We start from the raw sequence: 21829 nt of genomic DNA, 5'->3' as shown, positions 1-21829 counted from the left end.
ACAGATTTCAGATGTCAAACTAGAAGGCCTGACGTTTCTTAGACTTATCATCTCTTCCACTACTCACGAAAAATTGAAAATTTAGCTGTGCTCGTCATTTGGAGTTGCATCTTCGTTGCTACGTAAAGCAGGCCAGCCCGAGTTCGACGCGGAAGGCCTGCTGGCCGCGGCCTAGGTCGCGCACCGCCACGTCCAGCAGCGGCAGCCGCCCGGACTTATCTGTTGAGTACTCCACGATAGTCTTCGCCCATTCTTGCGACTTGTACTGTGGAATAGACGTTGAATTGAACTAAAGTTGGACTTAACTCCATTAGCAGGCATCCGTAGGTAAATTCTTCTTTAAGCCTGGGGCTTACCCAAGATGACAATCGTTGATATCAAACGCCAATCGAAACTTGAGTAATGTAATGTATGGCAGCACTTCCCAAACTATGGGTCGCGACCCATTAGTGGGTCGCGAGCGAATATTGAGTGGGCCCTGAAACTACTAGGAAATCTGAGGGTCACCAATACTATTTTATTTTATACCCTCTTTTTAAGCCGGCCAAGAGTTGGGCCCCAAAAATGGATTTTTTTGTTAGGTGGGTCGGAGCCCAGTCAATTTTGGGAACCCCTGATGTATGGAAATAGTCTCGTGACTTTTAGCATCTGTCATCCTGATACATTTTTACTTTTCTTGGTCTTTGTCGATGTACGATTTGATACCTTGTCACAGTGACAATAGTATGAGGTTTCCAGCGACTTTCATATTAAATTCTTTGAATGTACAGTCAGCAAAGTTATTACCTTGGCACCCCTGCCTACACGTTTATATGCAAAGGTGCTAAGCTAATAGTTTTGGTGACTGCCTCATTTCAATGCGCAACGAGGATACATAACAGCACTCCATAGCTACCAAAAAAAATGTCCTATGTTTCGTTGTGATTCTATTGCGAGCAGCTAAAGACCGCAGCGGTGGTGGCGCGTCTCGGGGTCGTAGTACCGACGGTGTTATTAATGCTCGTGGTAGTAGTGATAAACTCACCTGGCAGTCATCCAGCACTGCCGAATATCGCAGGCGGTTGTTGGCGCGGGGCAGAATCTCGGCATCGTTGTAGGCGAGCAGCTTTAGTCCGCGGCGGTGATGGTGCGCTTCAGGGTCGTAGTAGCCGACAGTGTTGCGGCAGTGCAGCGTCACGTTCTGCGCGGCGCGGCCCGACAGCAGCTGCAGGTACGTCAGCTGGCTGTGGTCCGCCTTGTAAGTTATCTGAAATCATGTAAAAGGTTGTTTTGAAGACGCATAGGTACACTGAGACAGGATAGGTACACCGAGCAAGTCGCGAGCGACCAACTTAACCCTTAAATGCATATTGTTGCCAAATGTATAAAAGCATTGGACAACTCACAGATTCAACAGAAAAAAGCTGAAGTTTCTGAAGCTACACATTTTTTCCAACAAAAAAATAAAAAATCATCATAAATTGTTAAAAGTTTTGTTTTTGTTTTTAATGTATTTACTAACACATAGCTATAACGATGGTACTAACAATATTGTATGAAATTTTGAATGTTCTGAAATAAAGATATTTTTTTTTCTTTTTTTTTTTATAAAGGCTACTTAGAGTCCATCAAAGCTAACTCTGCACCTACTTTGCAGCGCAAAGTGAGGTAGTGTCATATTTTTATAGGAATTTGATGTTTTTGATGACAATGACACCTCAACAATCTGTTACTTGCCTAGTCGTTGAAGAATTTAACTTTCTAAATAACTCGAATCAAATGAATCAAACTTAAGAGTTAATAGTAAATAAAAGATACAACTTCACAAATTTCGAGCACTCACAGTGAAGCCGTCTTCCAGCTCGCTCAGCCAGACCTCCTTTTCCTTGCCCTTGTAGGAGATGTCCTTAGACTCCATCGGCTTGGGGTAGATGCAGCTACTGCCCGTGTCCATGTCGCAGTGCACCAGGATCGCGTCCTTGATATCGCCGCCGTTCGGGTCGATCCAGTACTGACCTGGAATGTAATCAAAAATTTCCATAAGAGGCCGTAGTCGATTTTGGAGCCAAAATTTTAAATTGATAGAATTAGTCGTTGAAATTATACACATTTTGTTATGTAATATCTAAATAACAAGTATTGGTTTCTATTAGCACGTTTTCTCATCTTGCCTTTTAATAATGAGGTCGCGAGCGTGCGTCACCAGTAATATATGAAGAGAAGGGTTAGTTTTTAAAAATTCATCAAAAAATTTTGGTGGTATATTATACAAGTATATTATAAGAATAGTTTCAGCAAATGTTGTAGATTGTTTAAGTATCAAAATTACGTTGAAATTAAGTCGATTTTCAGAGAAATTGTCACTTGTTTTGAAGTAATTTCTGGAGAAAATTGAATTCGTTTAACTTTCATTTCCTCGAACTCTAAGTCATATAACAAAAATGTAATCTGATAAAAGTCAAGTACAGAATATGCATAATACAAATTTACCACTTTTAGCAGTCCAAACTTTACGAAATTTATAAATAAGAGCGACAAATTCAGTGCTTTACGCGCGTTTGCCTAAACGTCCTTCAGAAAAAAAATCATTACTAATTTAGTGAGTCCGTTTTCAAAAAATTGATCTGATAAAAGGCAAGAAAAGAAGACGTGCTAATAGAAACCAGTACTTGTTATTTCAATTTGGTAACAAAAGGTGTACAATTTCATCGACTAAATCTATCAATTTTACATTTTTGCGACTAACATCGACACCGGCCTCTTAACAACCGGTATTCCTCATAATCTGGTTATGACATTCAGACACTAAGAGACTGATGATGATTTTAAACACAAGTACCTACTTAAAATGAAGGGTACACGGAAAGAACATGTCTAGTCACTTTTTTCGGAAAAAGAGATTTTCGTCTAAAAATGTAGAGCTCTTAATGAACTATTAGTTATATCTTTTGCTACCACTGTATAATATATGTAACACAACTTTTTTTTGTTAAAAAAGACCTGGTCACGGAATTACCATACATTTTGACATGGTTCCAAATTTTAAAACCGCGATTACTCAAAATGTTACTTAAGAGACTAGACATGTTCTTTCCGTGTACCCTTCAAATAGTCTTACGCAAGCGTGGAAAAACTTCAGAGCGTACAAACCTTCATACAGATTAACACACATTCACACACATTTTCACATGTGTAGACGCGAACGTTCCCTCAGGATTTTCCTTAAACACTACTTACTGCATTCCACTTTACCGCCCGACGAACCCTAGCCCTGTTATATAGTCATGTCCAAAATAACAATGTTAACTATAGAGAATCGATATTTCATTTTCTACCAGATTAAGTGCAGCTACATCTTAATTTTTTGAGACTCTTCTTGTTCACAGTTAAAGCAACTCCTTAGGTTACTCCAAACGCACCACTCTTAAATCCGGGGTGATGATATTTGATGTCTCCACAAGTCTTGCCGGGCGCGTCCTGCGTGCCGTCTGGCCTCAGAAATTTGTCCAAGGACACCTTTAGACGTTCATACGCCTTAGTCACTATTTCTTTGCGCTCTGCGGCTGTCATGTCATCCTTGAAGAAACGCGATGGCAGCAAGTTGGGATCATCGTTAAGTGGGTCGGGGCCTTTAATTGAACCTGGAAATGTTGAATTATTTAGTATTAACGCAATTTGCCAATTTACGTTAAGAGGATTAGGGTAAAGTATACCCACACAATAATATGTCACGTACCCTGTTGCATCATTGCAGCAAGAGCAGCAGCGTCGTAAGCCAGGCCTTCGCCGGCGGGTCCGGGAGGGCCCGGCGGCCCGGCCGGGCCAGGAGGCCCGTGTCGTCCGGGCTCGCCAGCGGGTCCTCGGCCTCCGGGCGGACCCGCCGGCCCTTGAGGCCCAGGAGCACCGTCGCGCCCGGGAGTGCCTATATTCAAATATTAATTAAGTAATTGCAAATAAGTAACTAAATTAAACTTTACTGGAAGTAAAAAGAGTTTTCTTGTCATTTTGACCCTACTGTGCTACAACATGAGCAAAAAATCTGATTTTTCAGGAAGCGTTCAACCGTTAATACCTCTTGGGCCAGAATCGCCGTCTTTTCCTGGTAGTCCCGTCGGTCCGGGCAGGCCTCGTTCTCCCAGGCGTCCCGGCGCACCGACCATTCCCGGCAGGCCTGGGAGGCCGGCGTGCCCCTTGGCTCCATCCAACCCAGCTTCGCCTCTCTCTCCTTTAGCGCCGTCGAGGCCAGGAGCACCCTGCTTGCCGTATGGCCCTCGAGGCCCATCCACGCCGGCGGGACCAGCTTCGCCGCGTTGTCCGCGTTCACCCGCCAAACCGGGAGGTCCAGCTTGACCAGGAGGGCCCTAAAATTAAAGCCTAAAGTTTATGTATTTGAAAACTCTGAGCATGTGGCACTCGAGCCGTCTCTTAAATGAATTCAATGTTACTTAAATAAGAATGTTTGTAAAGTGTATGGAAACCAATAGAAAAACTAGTGTTACTTTGTTACCTGTAATCCAGGTGTACCCTGTGGTCCAGAAATTCCCGGCTGCCCGGCCGGCCCCTTGTCTCCAGGCCTGCCAGGAATGCCCGGTTGCCCCAGTTTCCCGGGACGTCCCTCCGGCCCTTGTTCTCCCATGGGACCGGGCGGGCCTTGCAGTCCAGGAGCCCCTATGGGACCTGGAGCACCGTCAGCACCTGATTTGCCCGGGATTCCACTTTCACCCTGTTCAAATATATTTTATAATTTATTTAACAAATATAAACGGGTGTCATTTAATCGATCTGCAATATATTCCTATTTTGATAAACGAAAATATATATTTGGTCAGCCAAAATGTATAGGTACTTGGTCAGCAACTTACGGTAAGCAAGTATTTCTAAACTAGTTCGCAATTAATATCATACTGAGCTGCTCCAAATTGATTTGGTTGGCAAATTAATTATTTGATCGGAATCTGAAAAATCTGTTGATCAGCAAATGTCTAACCAACCTAAAAAAACATTGTAACAGTTTTGAATGATTCACGGTTTGTTTCACTAGACTTGTATCCCGGTCGATATGTAGAAAAAAATATATATATGCCATCATTTCATTACTTCCCTTTCATTTTTTCTTTCAAAAAACTTACTGCCCACCAACTTTGATTTCTAGGAGCAGTTGGTATCCTTACCTAACCTAACCCACTTTTCTAGTAGCAGTTGGTGTCAAACAAGTAATCATCGAATGAAATACACGCACAAGATTAGCTACTCGTGTCACGTTCTGTTTTCGCTCAGCCTGCAACTCTGCCGTCTTTTCAAATCAAACGTAACCCACCTTATTATATCAGATTACCATTCCTTTAATATGCATACGTCTCAATTAAACTGCTTAGAGACGTGTTTTTTCTACCAACCAATGTTTTAATTTTGCTGACCAAATAATAATTTTGCAGCTCAAATATTTATTAAGCGGAACAGAAGCAGATCGATATTAGTTATAATGTTGACCGTTTGTGAATTATTTGCTGATCAAGAGTGTAGCTCGTATTTATTTATTGCCAGCAAAATTAATGTATGCTGTCCAAATGATTTAATGGCTATTTTTTTTTGCAGATCAGTTTTAAAAACGGCTGATCCTTTAATTACTCACCAATATTAACTAACAAAATCATTAAGAATCAAAAGACATAAAGTAAAGAAAAGCAATTGACATTTATAATACCTGAGCTCCGCGTAATCCTTGAGGTCCGGGCTGTCCTGCCATCCCTGGCAAGCCACTTGGTCCCCTCTCTCCGGGTGGTCCTGCAGAACCCGCGGGACCCTGGGGTCCGGTCTCGCCCTCGTTGCCTCTCTCGCCTTTAACGCCTTCTGGACCCTGAGGGCCCATGAGCCCTTGGGGCCCCGGGGCGCCTGGTCTGCCAGCATCTCCGGTTGCTCCTTTTGGTCCAGCAATACCGGGTGTTCCCGCCGGTCCAGGGCTTCCTTGAGGACCCTATGTATATAATCCGATTCAAGTAATTATTTTCACTTATGCGGATAATATTGATGCTAATTACCCAGAAAAACTTAAAAAAATATATTTCACAGAATGGTCAGTAAATTATTACAGAGCGAAAAAAAACTCAAGGATTATTACCTCGGTAGTTACATATCATCTCACCTGTGGTCCAAGGTCACCAGGTCTTCCCGGTAGACCAGGATGTCCTGATTCTCCTTTAAGGCCATGCTCGCCTCGTGCCCCCTTAGCGCCCGCTAAGCCCGGAAGGCCTCGCAGGCCGGGTTCTCCAGCAATGCCTGGGCTTCCAGGAGCGCCTTGTTGGCCCTTGGGTCCGCTGTAGCCCCTGTCGCCCTTGATGCCGGGCATGCCCGTGAGGCCGGGCGAGCCGGGCAAGCCTTGCACGCCCTGCAGGCCGGGCTGCCCGCGCTCGCCTGGCGAGCCGTTGGCGCCGGCTTCACCAGGTGTGCCGGGCGTACCGGGCTCGCCTCTCTCGGCCGGCTCACCAGGGGGTCCGGCCGGGCCCACAGGTCCTTGAGGACCTTGTTCTCCTTGACGTCCTACAAAAAAAGCAAAGGAGAGTTTTCTAGGAAGAAAATGTAACTAAAAAATGTAGCAGTGAGAATACTGGATGAATAGTGGAGGATTTTATCCTTAATATTGAGAAAGAGGCTATGGTTATTATTCTCAATATGTGCTTCATGGACCCAAGCGGATTAGAATGATCTTTTCATGCACCGCACGAGAAAATCTGCCATGCGGGCAAATACTCAGTGAATTTATTACTATTTTCAGAGCTACGTCTCTTATATTATGGACCTTAAGGACACAACGACCCATTTTGATCTTGCAAAAAGGCCCCGAAAAGCCTGTCACCAAAAATATAAGCTAGGACTGAGGAAGAACACAACACAGTGCCGTAATAAAATCTTATTGTGATATGACGGAAATGACAGTTTATTTATGTTTACTCACCAGTAGGTCCATCAAGACCCGCGGGGCCCGGTGAACCGCGTTCGCCTTTTTCGCCTGAGGCTCCAGTGGGTCCTCTTGGTCCCGGCAAGCCCAAAGCTCCGGGGTGTCCTTGTTGACCTTTGCTGCCTCTCGGACCTTCCGGACCCTAGTATACAATATTCATAATGTTATATTTCTTCATTAGTAGATTTACATGATTAGGTATTTAGCTCATACATAACAAATAAATATTTGGGGAAAATCTTACACAAATCGACCCGTTCGAATTAAAAAACCGCAAATCGATGTACAGGTTAGCCGTTTGGCACACGCATACTAGAGGTCATAACAAAATTTTTGACCCGCAGTTCCTAAAAAAAAATTCCCGGGGGAGTGGTAAAACATTATTTTTTTCAAAACCTATCGTGTGTGGTATCATACGAAAGGGCTTTTTGATGCGATTCTAAAAATATATCACATCATTACATTTCGGGCATTTTTTTTAAATTAAAACAAAAAGAATTATCGAAACATACCAAGTTTGGGCTTCTCCAGATACGATATGGCTGATTTTTTTTGTACAATATACCACAAATGATACGTGATATCCTCATATCCAACCCCAAGAAAGCAATTTTGAAAATAATATCATTAACATTTTTTTTTTAATTTTTCAATTTTACAAAGTGACACAGGTCTACTTCAATACCTATTTAACGAGACATAAGGAACTGTACTGCAGATACGGTACATATTAATCATAAAATGATACGTAATATCCATATATCCAACGGGAAACACCTCTTTAACCCTTTAACTGCGCTTTCTCATCAGTTGGTATAGTTTGTTTAGTTTTTGACACAAAATATCAAGGTTGTATCCTTCAGATACGTTATACCTTATCGATTTTTCTTTGTACAATATACCACAAATGATACGTAATATCTTACTATCTAATCCCAAGAAAGCAATTTTGAAAATAATTTCAGTTTTTTTTTTCAATATTGTAATATTGAAAAATTATACACATGAAAAATATTAAAAAAAAATCTTAATGAAATTATTTTCAAAATTTCTGTCTTGGGGTTAAATATCAAGATGTTACGTATTATTTATGGTATATTGTACAAAAAATCAGTAAGGTACATATATATCGTATCTGAAGGATACAATCTTGATATTTTGTGTCAAAAACAAAACAAACTATACTCACTGATGAAAAGGCGCAGTTAAAGGGTTAAAGAGGTATTTCCCGTTCGATATATGGATATTACGTATCATTTTATGATTAATACGTACCGTATCTGCAGTACAGTTCCATAAGTCTCGTAAAGTAGGTATTGAAGTAGAACTGTGTCAGTTTGTAAAATTTAAAAATTAACAAAAAAATTGTTAATGATATTATTTTCAAAATTGCTTTCTTGGGGTTGGATATGAGGATATCACGTATCATTTGTGGTATATTGTACCAAAGAAAATCAGCCATATCGTATCTGGAGGAGCCCAAACTTGGTATGTTTCGAAAATTATTTTTGTTTTAATTTAAAAAAAAATGGCCGAAATGTAATGATGTGATACTTTTTTAGAATCGCCTGAAAAAGCCCTTTCGTATGATACCAGACACGATAGGTTTTGGTTTTTTTTTTCATTCAAAAAAATAATGTTTTACCACTCCCCCCCCGGGAATTTTTTTTAGGAACTGCGGGTCAAAAATTTTGTTTTGACCTCTAGTATGCGTGTGCCAAACGGCTAACCTGTACATCGATTTGCGGTTTTCTTTGTTATTGGGGTCGAGCGGCTTCCGCTACTAGTCCCAAGTCCCAACTATAGTTGTGCCGTTCCCGGTAACATTACCCATTTTGTATGGAAAATGTTACCGAGCCAGAAATTTCCCCATACAAAATGGGGAATGTTACCGGGAATGGCACAACTCTAGTCCCAACTAAGCAAAGCTATACATACCTACATAAATAGAGGGACAAATACATCATAAGAGATCAAACATCCATAACTCAGGAACATCTATTCACACACACAGACAAATAAACGCCCGGGGTGTACTAATAATTACCGCGGGTCCATCAGGTCCTTGCGCTCCCACGTCGCCCTTCTCGCCGGGTGCGCCCGCCGGCCCCGGGAGGCCGCGGTCGCCGTTGAAGCCCCGCTCGCCCCGCGGCCCGGCCGGCCCCGGTGGGCCCGCCGGCCCCGCCACGCCGGGCTCACCGTCTTTGCCCGAAGATCCGGGTAATCCGGCAGCTCCCGGCATACCCTAAAATTATTAGAGGTTATTTCATGCTGAATAGTTAGTGAATAGGGTCAAATCAGTTGACTTTTTCGAACTGTCTGAACAATTAGCCTTCATAGTTCTTTCCGATTTTTTAAATAAAAATTGTGTCAAACAATAGCTGCGGTCTATGTTTATTTATTTTATTTCTGGTGCTTTATTTCATGCATGGTGTGATATAATTTATTTTTCAACACACTTGCTCAAAACGAAAATTTAATTCCACCGATATTTGGCTCATAATCCTAGATATTAAACACGCGTGCTCTTTCAGTGTATTATTCCACTCGTGCTTTTTCATTATATTATCCGACTGAGTTAAGAAGGTAACTGATTGCTAATAATATGCAAGGGAGCCTTCTTTAATTGGTCAGACTGGCGGGCACCGGCGCGCCCGATCGCCTGCGCGGTGCGCGGCCCGGCCGACCCGCCCGCCGCGCCGCCCGCGGCCAGGGCGAGGGGCGGCCGGCAGTATGACAGATGCAACACACAATACTAACTGTTTTAACTATTAAAATTTGATTAATATGAGTTTCTTTTTTTTCTCGCAAGTGTGTTGAAAAACGTCGTATGAAACGCGTGTGCATTGGTCATTACACACATCGGCTTTCTTATTGCGCGCTCGCTTACAGCTCGCGCCCACAATATCACCTCGTGTATAATGACCAACTTAGCACACTTGTATCATAATGTACTATTACCCTGTGCTATATAATACCTAATAAGCACATTACGTAACTACATCGAAAATTTAAAGGGCCATGTACTTTAAAACGTACGATACACGTGCGAATAGGTAATTCGCACTTGTATCGTAAATAACTATTAAATACAATCTACATCCCTATTCCTATTGGGGATCATTTTGTGGGCCATTATGTTTTTCATATGGATAGTCTTATTGGGATTCCTATAAGAGGAAAGAGAAAATAGTGCTATGCTTTGTCCTTATTACCGACCGGGTGGCATCACAGGTAGGAGGCGAAGGCGAAATGCCGAAATTTATAAGAGTGAAAGAGAAAAAATACTATCAAACGGTACCTAACTAAGTGGCTTAGTCAACTGGATTACCACGACACTGAATTCCTCCTAAACGTGTTAAAATAATTAAATATTTATATATTACATTCACATCACATGTTAATTTTTTTATTCATTTTTATAAAAAAAAAATTAAGAAGTATAATTACACACACACACACACACACACAAATACACATACATACAAACAAACACTCGCTCACACGCAGCAATATAATGTTGAAGTATGCACAGCTATCTGTAAGTTTTAAAGTAACTCTCTGTACAATTTGTACCAATATATACCTAGATTAAGAAACTAGTATAACGAAACTGGGTCCTGTAACACAGGGTTTCCTAGCTCAGGACACAGGGCCGTGATTTATTGTATACTCAAATTTGCACAATAAACTTTTTTCATTTTTTTCATTTTTTCATTTTATGCTGCCCAAATTTTATATGAATATTCTTTCTCTTACCCCCTGTCGCTCGGTGTGGCGCGTCTATAAGTAGTTGTATATACTATGTATATGCATGAAACCGTCTACTAAGAGATAGTTTTGATTGTCATATCTTTTCAAGTGACAGTGTTACGGCATGGTTACGGCCAATCAGAGCGACTGATTTTAAAATAGACCAATAGTATTTCGGGTCGGTGAAATTGACTAATCATAAACTTTGTTTGAAGAAAACCCATACCTAAACTTTGAATTTGCACTTGGTCCGCTGGTGAGCATGCGTATTCTAATTTTGTAGCCTTTTATAAGCTGATATTTTCTTTTTGATTATTTTTTCTGATAGTTAGTCATCCATGTTTATTATCAATCGCTGGTATAACCTATCTATAGTTATCATTGCTTAGCCGTGTTTTTTCTAAATGCACATTTACTTTCTTCGAATTCGAAATGAAAAGTAGTGTTTAACTCGGGTGAAAGGCACCAATTTAGTCTAGGACTATTGGCGCTCGAACGCACTCGACAGAAATGGGTGCCTTTCATCCCTTGATTAATGTCTGTTAGTTTATGTATTTGTATTGTCTGTTGTCACAAATAATTAAATTGAAATTAAATTAAATCAAGTGTTTTCATACTTTATCTTCAATTTAGTCTTATAAGCGCAAAAAAATAAAGCGCTGCGCTTCGTGCTGCTGATAATTGTACTATTTACGCAAAAACATAGAACAAAGTGTATATAGTATCGCTATGTATTCTGTAAATAAATGTGATTTACTTATAGCTAAGGTGTCGTAAAGTACAGTCGCTGTCAGGTATATCGGAGCGGCAAAGGTGTTCACAATATCTAAACACGCACTATAACGCCTTGACAATAGAGGCGTGTTTAGATATATGTGAGCACCTTGACCGCTTCGATATTTGATGGTGACTGTACAGTAACTAAAACGTACAGGGAAACCTGTCGGTCCCGCAGGCCCAGTCGGTCCTCTTTCACCAGCGGGCCCCGGGAGACCCTGTGCGCCCTGGATGCCAGGGCTACCGTCTCGTCCTGCGTCACCCTTCCGGCCTTCAGGACCAGTCTGGCCTATCTCTCCATCTTTTCCGGGCTCGCCCTAAAAAAAGAACGTTAAATTTACTCTGTATGTTTAGGCGGGCTGCTTTTCACATTAGAATAGAAGTTAGTATTTATTACTAACTTGCAATCCTCGTTCGCCAGGGCTCCCCATGGGTCCAGGGGTTCCTTGTAAGCCTTGATGTCCCATTTCTCCGGGTCTACCATCTGCTCCAGGTACACCACGATCTCCAGGTGGCCCTTGTTTTCCAGATATTCCTGGTCGCCCTACTAAACCTCTAGGACCTTGCAATCCTTGAGGGCCAGGTCTTCCAGCGTCACCAGTAGTACCTTTCTCGCCAGGTAACCCAACATTTCCTCTTTCACCTGGTTGGCCCCTAGCTCCAATCGGGCCATCAGGACCGGGCAACCCTCTCAACCCTGGTTGACCTCTGTCTCCTTGAGGTCCAATGTTGCCAGCAGGTCCCCTAAGTCCTCGCTTGCCGCGTTTGCCCTCAGATCCTACACTCCCTGGAAGACCACGTGGTCCTGGAGCACCTGGCTCTCCTCTGATGCCTGATTCACCTCTCATACCTCTTTCTCCAATTTGACCCTGAAAGAATTAAATAAGTAGTCACCAAGTATAATTCAGCACGTGAAAAGATAAATAAAAGTATAGCATTTTTTAAAGTGCACAAACCGGTTCTCCTTTAGCCCCATGAATTCCTGGGTCGCCAGCTACACCGGGTAAGCCTCTGGGGCCAGGGAAGCCTTGAGGCCCCGCATTTCCTGGTTGTCCGGACACGCCCTTCTCCCCAGGGAGACCGTCGCGACCAGCGAGGCCCTGCGGACCGGCTTCTCCTGGTTGCCCTGGCCGACCTGATTCTCCCCTAGGACCTTGCATGCCTTGGCTGCCCTGGGGGCCAACTGCGCCTTGCTCGCCCTTCAGGCCTGGTGCGCCTGGAAATCCTGGAGAACCGGGTTTTCCAACGTTACCCTAAAACACAAACTTGATTAACTTTACAATTTAAACAACCATGTCAATAAAAAAAACAAGAAAATGTTGCCAAACGTAACTACCATCAAATCATAACAAAGAAGCAGTTTAATATAGCAATGGAATATCAAAAACAAGTAAAACAACTAACAATCTGGTACGAGTGTAATTATACTCGTACTGTAAAGTCCATAAATAAAAGTAACGTACCACAGGTCCTGGCGGTCCCGCTACACCGTCGACGCCGCGCATGCCGGGAGTTCCCGGAGAGCCTTCGCGACCTCTCTCTCCACGGGATCCCATCGGGCCCTGGATAATCACAATAGAGAAAATAAAAAGATTAATCGTAGAAACATACATGTTCAACTTTAACACATTTTGAAGACTAACCATTTGGTTATAGTGTTTATCGTGTAAGGAATCAAAGTTTAATATTATGTAATTTAGGCGTTTCACCGGAAGTGCCAGAACAAACCCACTTACCACAGGTCCCGGTGGTCCCATCACTCCAGGCTGGCCGGTCGGTCCCTTTTCTCCAGCAAGTCCCTGGTCGCCCTTGGCGCCGTCCTTGCCGTCGTAGCCGCGATGGCCCTTCAGGCCCTGGATGCCGGGCAAGCCCGGCGCGCCGCGCGGTCCGTTCTGCCCCGCCGCCCCCGCCGGTCCGGGTTCGCCGTCGTTGCCCGGACCACCCTACAATATTACTGTGCTGTATAACCATAGGTAACATGTCTGGCTATCGACTTCTTCTGTTATTAATTTTTAACAAGCAGAAACGTCTGCGAACGATGCTATTAAGCTTAGCATAAATTTAAAACTGGAAAAATTACTGCCTTGGGTGAGACTGACAGACTGAGCAGACGTTTCTGCTTGTTAAAAAATAATTTAGAATGGGTAGCATATCGTAACTGGTGAATTTCCAATATGACTTGGAACTCCGGTGGTCGTTTAAGAAGTGTAACGCTCTTACGGTAGATGTCGCTAGGGTCCCCTAGACCCATAGAAGAAGAAGAAGAAGAAGAATAAGTTTATTGTTAACCGTGTCATTTCATATAGTGGGAAGATTTGCTAACTATCGATGAGGTCTTGGTGGCTTAGTTGGCAAAGCGCTGGAGTATCCATCCAGAGGCAGAGAGTTCAAGTCTTACCCAAGGCAGTAATTTTTCCACTTATTCTACTGTTATGATCTCACCCAAATATGATGATTGGCAGGAGATTATTAATTACTTTAACTGACTAAAATTGTAAAGTTCCGTTTTAAAACAATTAAATGTGGTATTATAACTAATAAATTAAAACCGCACATCTTGTGAAAGTTGGCTGAAGTTATGAATTATATAAAATTTTCTTGAACTAGCAATTCAAACATAACTGTGTTATAAATTCTCACATCTTTTCCAGCTAACCCTTGGGGTCCTCTTTCACCCGGCGGTCCTTGTTGCCCGGGCAAACCCGGCTCTCCAGGCTCGCCTCGCGCTCCCTGAAAACCTTGCGGTCCCGGTGGTCCTGGTGGTCCTGAAATGGCATTTAACAGACACATGGTGACCGCTGCTGTCATCTCATACATATTTAGCGTTTTTAGGATTGTATGTAAATGACCGCCTGTAACCGTACCCAAACTATATGAAATATACTATAGGTACCTATCGTGTAAAAAATACACGAGAAATTGCGGGGTGCGGGTGTGAGATAAAGCCTGACGTCGGAATAACCTGATTACTCGATCTATCGTTTGACTGCTTTATTTCTCAAAAGATTCCGATGTTTCATCTTACCCTGTATGCCTCTGATGCCCGGAGCGCCTACAGAAGCTTGCATATAATTATATGGGTCGAATGGTGGTCCTTTGTCTCCGTTACTTGCAAGTTGTCGTCTCAGATGATCATTCACCTGCAAATATCCGATTAAAATTACCTATCGTTTAAACTATATCCAACACGAAAGGATTCTAGAAAAAAGAATCGAATAGTCAATTTAATATTCTGACCCCCCCCCCCTTCCCCTGCCAGATATATTAAGGGCCTCCTTAAGACATTAAGGATCTTAAGGAGCCCTTAATGACCATCAGAGTCGTAAGGGCCTTGCCCCCCGCCTGCAGGGCAGCATCCACAGTAGACTAGGTACTCACATCTGGCAGGGGGCCGGTCGGGCCGGGCAGGCCGGGCGCGCCGGGGACACCGTTTGCGCCGGGAGCGCCGGGCGGCCCCGGGTGCCCCTCCTCGCCGTCTGACCCAGGCACGCCGCGGACAGATGTACCCACTACAGCCGCATGGTCGTGACCTAAGGAAACACGTGAAAGCCTATTAGCATTAAATGGAACGTCTGATTGTACAAAGCTGAATGGAATGCAGGAGATCGTAACGAGCTCACAGAATAAATGAACATACCACATCAAATTAACAACGAAATGCTTACTCACGCCGCACAGGAATGGAGCAACATACAATAAAGAGCTGCAGTTACAGCTATGAAAGGTCGTAGATCATAATACCGACCACTCTGTTAATAGTGAAACTGAGAAGAATGGCCTACAGTAAAACCACCTAACTATGGTTCTAAGGCTCCCAACTATGGACCAAAAAAACTCAAACAAAACCAAATAGGACATTGGTACGTATATCTAATGACGTCTTGAAGTTCTGATCCATAGTTGTAGTTGGGTGGTTTTACGGTACTTGTTATTTTAATTAATATTGGTGGGAAACACGTTTCTTGAGGTCAATTCAATGAGGGGTCCTTTATGTTAGATGACTCACTTAATTACGCGTAATGTATGTAACAAAAACACGAAGGATGTATAAAATATAACCATAAGAGTCTACCTCCAACTACTTCAAGAGTGAAGTACTCGCTGAGGACGGCTCTTCCCGCCACGACCCCGGAGCACACGTAAGTTCCACGGTCATCATCGTGGGCGTCAGTTATTACCAGCGCATTTCCACTTTGTCTGGTCCCTTTTCCGAACACGCCCCCTTCCTATGGGAATTCATAGCAAATGGTTTAAATATAGGTCGGTACCTAATACACAACTTTATAAAAATAGATAGATTTACAAAAATATCTACATAATGCCTTGTCGTAATTAGGTAAGTACTTATGGCAAAGTTTACCTTGCTCCATTGGATGATCGGCACAGGGAATCCCTCAGGAGAGCAGTCAACAGTCCGGCTTTGTCCTCTTGTTATCCTCAGCTGCCGCTCACTAATTCTAATTCTAGAGGGCCCCGCTTGTTCCCCTAAAAATTAAACGTTTACATCAAATATGTAGGTGGTGGCGGTGTAAGGGTTAATAATATCCACAAAAGTAAGCCTGGTAGCAGAGTGGTTTGCGAGAAAATAGTCTACCAAAGGGACACTAATAAGTAATCGGGACTCAATTTTGAACCGCTCCGCTATCTTGTTCATCTGTGGGGACATGGTGGGGACGTCGTAGACTACCTGTAAGACAGGCAGGCAGCACGGAGCAGTTGGTGCGTCCGCCGAAGCACTGGCAGAGCGTGCAGTTGTTGGGGCTCCAAGTCTCGCCCTCCCCCCACGAGCGGCCTTGGTCGATGCAGCGCGGACTTGTATCGCCGCCTGTGCCATATCAACTAATAATCACAGTGAACCTTGTCATTCGACGATGAGGAATTACATGTGTCAACTCTGTCTCGTTTCATTTTGACAAAAGGTGGTCGGCCAAGACGATTTCGTGTTGATAAACCAGTTAAATGTACCTATTAATCTATTTTCTTGGGATATAATAAGTCTCTGATATATATATATATATATATATATATATATATATATATATATATAGATTATTTAGATATTGATGTATGTATATATATATAATCTAAAAAAACTAAAGGTCGAACACGGCAAAAGTGGGGCACACAAAAATTAATATTAAATAATATTTACAATAAATAAATACATGAAGTTTACTGCATTTAATGACAAATTTAACGGACTTTAAAATAACAGTTCTTATTTTAAATATTATTTACACAGTAACCCATACTCCTAACTTTTCTACGCACACGGCTCATAAGACTTTGCACCATCTCATTAGGACACCGTTTAGTCGCCCAGGTCCATATTTTTTCAAGCTCAGGGACCGATTTTACTTGACCGCCTTTCTTTTTTAAGATTCCTTTCATAATACTCCAGTACTCTTCAACGGGCCGGAGTTCTGGACTATTTGGCGGGTTGCATGTTTTGGGTACTACCACGATGCCGTTTGCTTTGTACCATTCCATCACTGGTTTTGCGTAATGGCAACTGGCTAAATCTGGCCAAAACAGCGGCGGTGAGTCGTGCTTTCTTATGAAAGGCAGCAAACGTTTCTGCAAACACTCTTTTTGATAAATATCGCCGTTTATGGTCCCGGTGGTAATGAACGAGCGACTTTTTTTTCCGCAGCTGCATATTGCCTGCCAGAGAAGAAATTTTTTGGGGAATTTAGACCGTTTTTTTAATTTACATTCTTCAGGAGCATCTGTTCGACTTGTGCTAGTATAGAACTCTTGCCCAGGAATTTGTTTAAAGTCCGCTTTTATGTATGTTTCATCGTCCATGACTACACACTTAAATTTCGTAATAAAATTTTCATAGAGATTTCGTGACCGTTTTTTAGCAGACAAGTTCTGTTTTGAGTCTCGATCTGGTGCGGCCTGGGCTTTAAAACTTCTAAGCCCTGCCCTACGTTTTACTTTTTGAACGTAGGACTGAGACATTTTAACTTTCTTGGCAACATCACGAGATGAGATTTTTGGATTTGAGGCAAAATTCCTTAAAACACTCTCTTCCTTTTTTTTATTCTTGATTCCCTGTAACCCACCACTTCCTGGCTTGCGATCTATTGTGAGGCGTTCACGAAACTGTTTTAATACGCGACAAACCGTAGATTGAGGAAATTTCAGTCTTTTCGCGATGTCTCTGTAGCTGAGCATTGAATTTTCTACATATTCGTGCAAAATACGTTCACGTTGCTTATGTTGTTTGGTCGACATTTTGGCAACGAATAAATAAAATTTAAAAAAAAACATTGACATATTGTAGGCCAGTTCCTTGTGATCAAATAGTTGCTTAAAAAGTTTATATACCTTTTTTTTTTTTTTTTACAATAGTCAATCTTACATGCCCCACTTTTGCCGTGTTCGACCTTTATATGTCGACGGTTGTCATTCATCAGTGAACAAAAACCGAAAGAATACAAATGGCCGCTATAATTATGATTTGCAACATGAACTGATGTTGTAGGCCGATACATGTTTGATTCAATGAATTACATAAAATGAAAATGAAAAAAATAATAAAAAAAATGAAAAAAATATTTATTAGCTAAGAGTTTACAATTCCTGTAAGATTAACTTTGGTACCCGCACTAGGCGCGCCTGTATCGCGGGGACAAAAAACAGTAGGTAGTTGTAAGAAAGAGTGTTATAACCGGTTGACAATTTTACTTAATGTTAGGTTAACTAGGACTAAAAATTCTAAAACTACACAGATTTACAAGCTATCGGAAGTAAACTAAAAACAATTAAATTCAGTTTGTTTGCATCTCAAATTTTAGTAATTTCTAATTTGTACAATTTTCTCTGTCTCGTCATAGGTTAAACTGGCTAGCCATTTCTTAACAAGTACTTTAGCGTCATAAACGGATTTATCTTTGATATCAGAGTATCTTAAAATATATGTATTTATTACTATAAAGAACATTGTACATTAGAAGTTATACAATCTATTAAAAGTACACATAACTAATACAGTTTACTTTTTTTTTCATCGATCGACGTGCTTGATCCCAACCGTAAAAAAAATCCAAAAAGTGCGTTCAGAAAGCGTAATATTCGAGTTTGAACATAAAGTAAAGTTTTTATCAAAGTAACCCAGCGGGCTTAGCACGGTAGCATTTTTATCGCCTGTCACCATGCCTGTCACGTTCTAATAAGTAGGTAAGTGCGAAAGTGACAGTCATAGTGACAGGTGATAAAAATGCAACCATGCTGACACCGCAGGAATCAAAGTAACCCCATTTTAAAATCGTATTGCAAAATTGTATTAAGTACATTGTTAGTTACATAGTTACATGTCAAGTTCATATTGTATTAAAAAATTAAATGCCAGTACTCACCTACAATATCGACGGTAAGATAATCAGTATAAACGGAATTTCCGTCGACAAGTCCGGAGCACACATAGTTTCCCCGGTCTTCGTCTTGGGCGTTAGATATAATTAGCTGATTCCCGCTTTGCCTGGTTCGTTGGCTGAGCCCGCCTTCTTCCTGTATGTGTAATTATAAAAAAACGGACTCGCCCACCGAGGGTTCCGTACAAATTTAACTTATTTTAGAGTTCCGTACCGAAAGGATAAAAACGGGACCCTATTACTAAGACTCCGCTGTCCGTCCGTCTGTCTGTCCGTCTGTCACCAGGCTGTATCTCACGAACCGTGATAGCTAGACAATTGAAATTCTCACAGATGATGTATTTCTGTTGCCGCTATAAGAACAAATACTAAAAACAGAATAAAATAAATATTTAAGTGGGGCTCCCATACAATAAACGTGATTTTTGGGAATAACCGGTAATGGTACGGAACTTGTAGGTACTTGTAGTGTATGGTGATATTGATGATATTTATTACTTGTCAAATTTCATAGTTCTAGGTCAACGGAAAGTACCTACCCTATACATTTTGATTCCCTTGAGTGTCGAAATATACGTTTTATCTCCATATCTCCACGCGTTCCCGAGATAAAGGGTCTTGACAGACAGACGGACGGACGGACGGACGGACAACAAAGTGATCCTATAATGATATGAGGTACGGAACCCTAAAAACAATTGTTTTTACTATTTTTAATTAATAAAATGATGATTTAAAGCATGAACGAAATACCGCATATAGGTATACAGTAAAATACTCGAATTTCAAAAACGGTTTTTCGTATGAATGTTACCAAAACCACAGAATTATGCGTAAGCATAAAAATTAAAGGTCTGTGATTAAAACTAAATTTAAGGCGAAGTCACCTGAAACTAGATTGTATTAAGTACGCGATCTGCGAAATATTTGCCCAACCTTACCTTTGTCCACTGGATAACCGGCAGAGGGTATCCCTCCGGAGTGCAATCTACAGTCCTGCTTTGTCCCCTGACCAGCCTCAGTTGGCGCACGCTGACTTTTACTCTAGGGTATCCTGCCTGTTCACCTAAAAATAAAATTAGCCTATTAGCAAAAAGCACCTACAAAGTAAGCGACTTATTAATGTATGTATTTTCTCAAGGGTCTCCGGCAAGCTCGGTTCTCTATACAAACGTAGTTCCGCTCTCATTTTAAAACGACTATCTAAATTGCTCTGAAACTTTGTACTTACATACTTACAATAGTATAAGGTATATCTATGTCTGTAATTAGTTTATGTAGCTTCAGAAACCATAGTTAAAAAAATACAGCGAATTTAAGTTTTTCATACAAAACTCGTTTGTTTTATAAACTGGAGCTATATAAACTAATTTCAGACCTAGATATACCTTATGTCATTGTATGAGCAAAGTTTCATTACAATCCAACACGTAGTTTTTAGCACGGAACTACGTTTGTATGGGAGGGTGCAATTCGGCCTAGCTTGCCGGGGACTCTTAATCAACTTCATAGAAACGATTTTCATACACCTACATTTCACAAGCATTACATATTTTAACAGTTAAGATAATAGCCATGTACTGTGTAGGTACTTAAGTATAAGTATTCTGTACTTATTGGTTTTATCCAATCGAATGACGGCGAAAGCAATTTCCCTTTGCTCAGCATTATCGTATTAGGCCTAAGCTTCGACTTTCGAACTTTGTCACGCAATTGTACCTACCCTGTAAACTGGAAGGCTGACGGAGTATTTGAGTAATATAATTTTATACAATCGTGATATAATAGAGAGCTTTTTAGGCGAGTACCGTGTTCAGGCCACCTAGCTTGCTGAGTGGCCTAATGAAGGTACGAGATTGAAAAGCCTGATTATATATATATACAATACTTTTTCTACTATAAAAGCTAAATAATTAAAGAAAATTAGGTAAGTATCTCAGTAGTACAAAAGACATCAACGCGTGCATAATATATGAATAGGTATTACTAATGAAATAGTCTCGCGTTGGTGTCTTTTTTTCACTGGACCGCGGCGCCACGTGATTGGTCAAATTCATTATAATTGACTAAACTATTTCGAAATGAATTTTATAGTTGAGTTGGGAGTCCATACAAGAAAAGTACCCAATTACAGTTTTGTATACGAAATCTTGAATCCATTACAGTCGACGAGTAGAAAAACATAATTTCATTACTCACATCTTACATATTTTGTTGCTATCCAAACTAAGTTTCAACTCTGTCACTTTGCGATTTATTTTCTAGCGCTACGCAGTAGCGCGTAGCGGTTTGTAGGGATGATACTTCGTAGTTCCAATTCCAAGTAGTTCGTAGCGAAATCGTTAATTCATTCGCTGCTAAGCTACGCTTGCAGTGCTGTCGTACTATAACATAGTTTTCCCGGTATGTAGGGAAATGCTTCGTAGAGAATTGCAGTCATAACTGAATGGATTACAGGACAAAAGATGCATTTCTAACTCTCACCTCTAACTCCAATGTGGACAGGTCTGCGGGTAGGTCCTGAAAAAATAAGAACCTTCATATAAAATTTGTACTTAATAGGTATAAACAAATGGAAAATGCAGGGACACATATTATTATGAAAGCTTTTGGATATAATAGTAATCATAATTTATAGGTAATAATACTAATAATAATTACAGGTCAGGCTATATTTACTGAAAGCGAAAGGTCATGCCAGGATAAGCTAAGTGAATCTGCCCCCAAGGAGGATTTTTTTTGATAATGTGGCTTTCTATTAGTAATAAGTATGCAAAATTTCAACCCCCAAACTTTATAGTTTTTTGTAAAAAAAAAACAAATTTGATCTTTCTTCAATTTTTTTTTTACGTGCGTCACGTATATTGTGCATATAGTAGGTAAATAATAAAATAAAAATAAATTGATGATTCAGAATATATGCCAAGTTAAACCAGTTTGACAGCACTGGCTTCCCTCGAATGCGGCTGACCCAATAAAGCCA

At 41.3% G+C, this 21829-nt stretch overlaps 1 protein-coding gene across 1 annotated transcript; it reads right to left on the bottom strand.

Moving 5' to 3' along the window:
- Positions 1-118: 118 nt before the first annotated feature.
- LOC134750028 (fibril-forming collagen alpha chain-like) lies at positions 119-21388 on the bottom strand. Its single transcript, XM_063685111.1, has 25 exons — positions 21331-21388; positions 19788-19912; positions 18832-18982; positions 16152-16289; positions 15825-15949; positions 15537-15690; positions 14843-14994; positions 14490-14604; positions 14105-14229; positions 13201-13407; positions 12928-13026; positions 12421-12717; positions 11866-12333; positions 11620-11781; positions 8982-9179; positions 6932-7076; positions 6122-6516; positions 5684-5953; positions 4487-4702; positions 4052-4340; positions 3716-3901; positions 3399-3620; positions 1823-1995; positions 1025-1246; positions 119-265 (listed from the first exon to the last, which is right to left on the bottom strand). The coding sequence occupies exons 1-25, from the start codon at positions 21386-21388 to the stop codon at positions 119-121; spliced, it is 4839 nt and encodes a 1612-aa protein (XP_063541181.1).
- Positions 21389-21829: the final 441 nt, after the last annotated feature.

This window comes from Cydia strobilella, chromosome 2 (assembly GCF_947568885.1).
Source record: "Cydia strobilella chromosome 2, ilCydStro3.1, whole genome shotgun sequence".
NCBI classification, from domain to species: domain Eukaryota; kingdom Metazoa; phylum Arthropoda; class Insecta; order Lepidoptera; family Tortricidae; genus Cydia; species Cydia strobilella.
The sequence above is the reverse complement of the archived record's forward strand: the minus strand, read 5'-3'. Positions and strand labels throughout refer to the sequence as shown.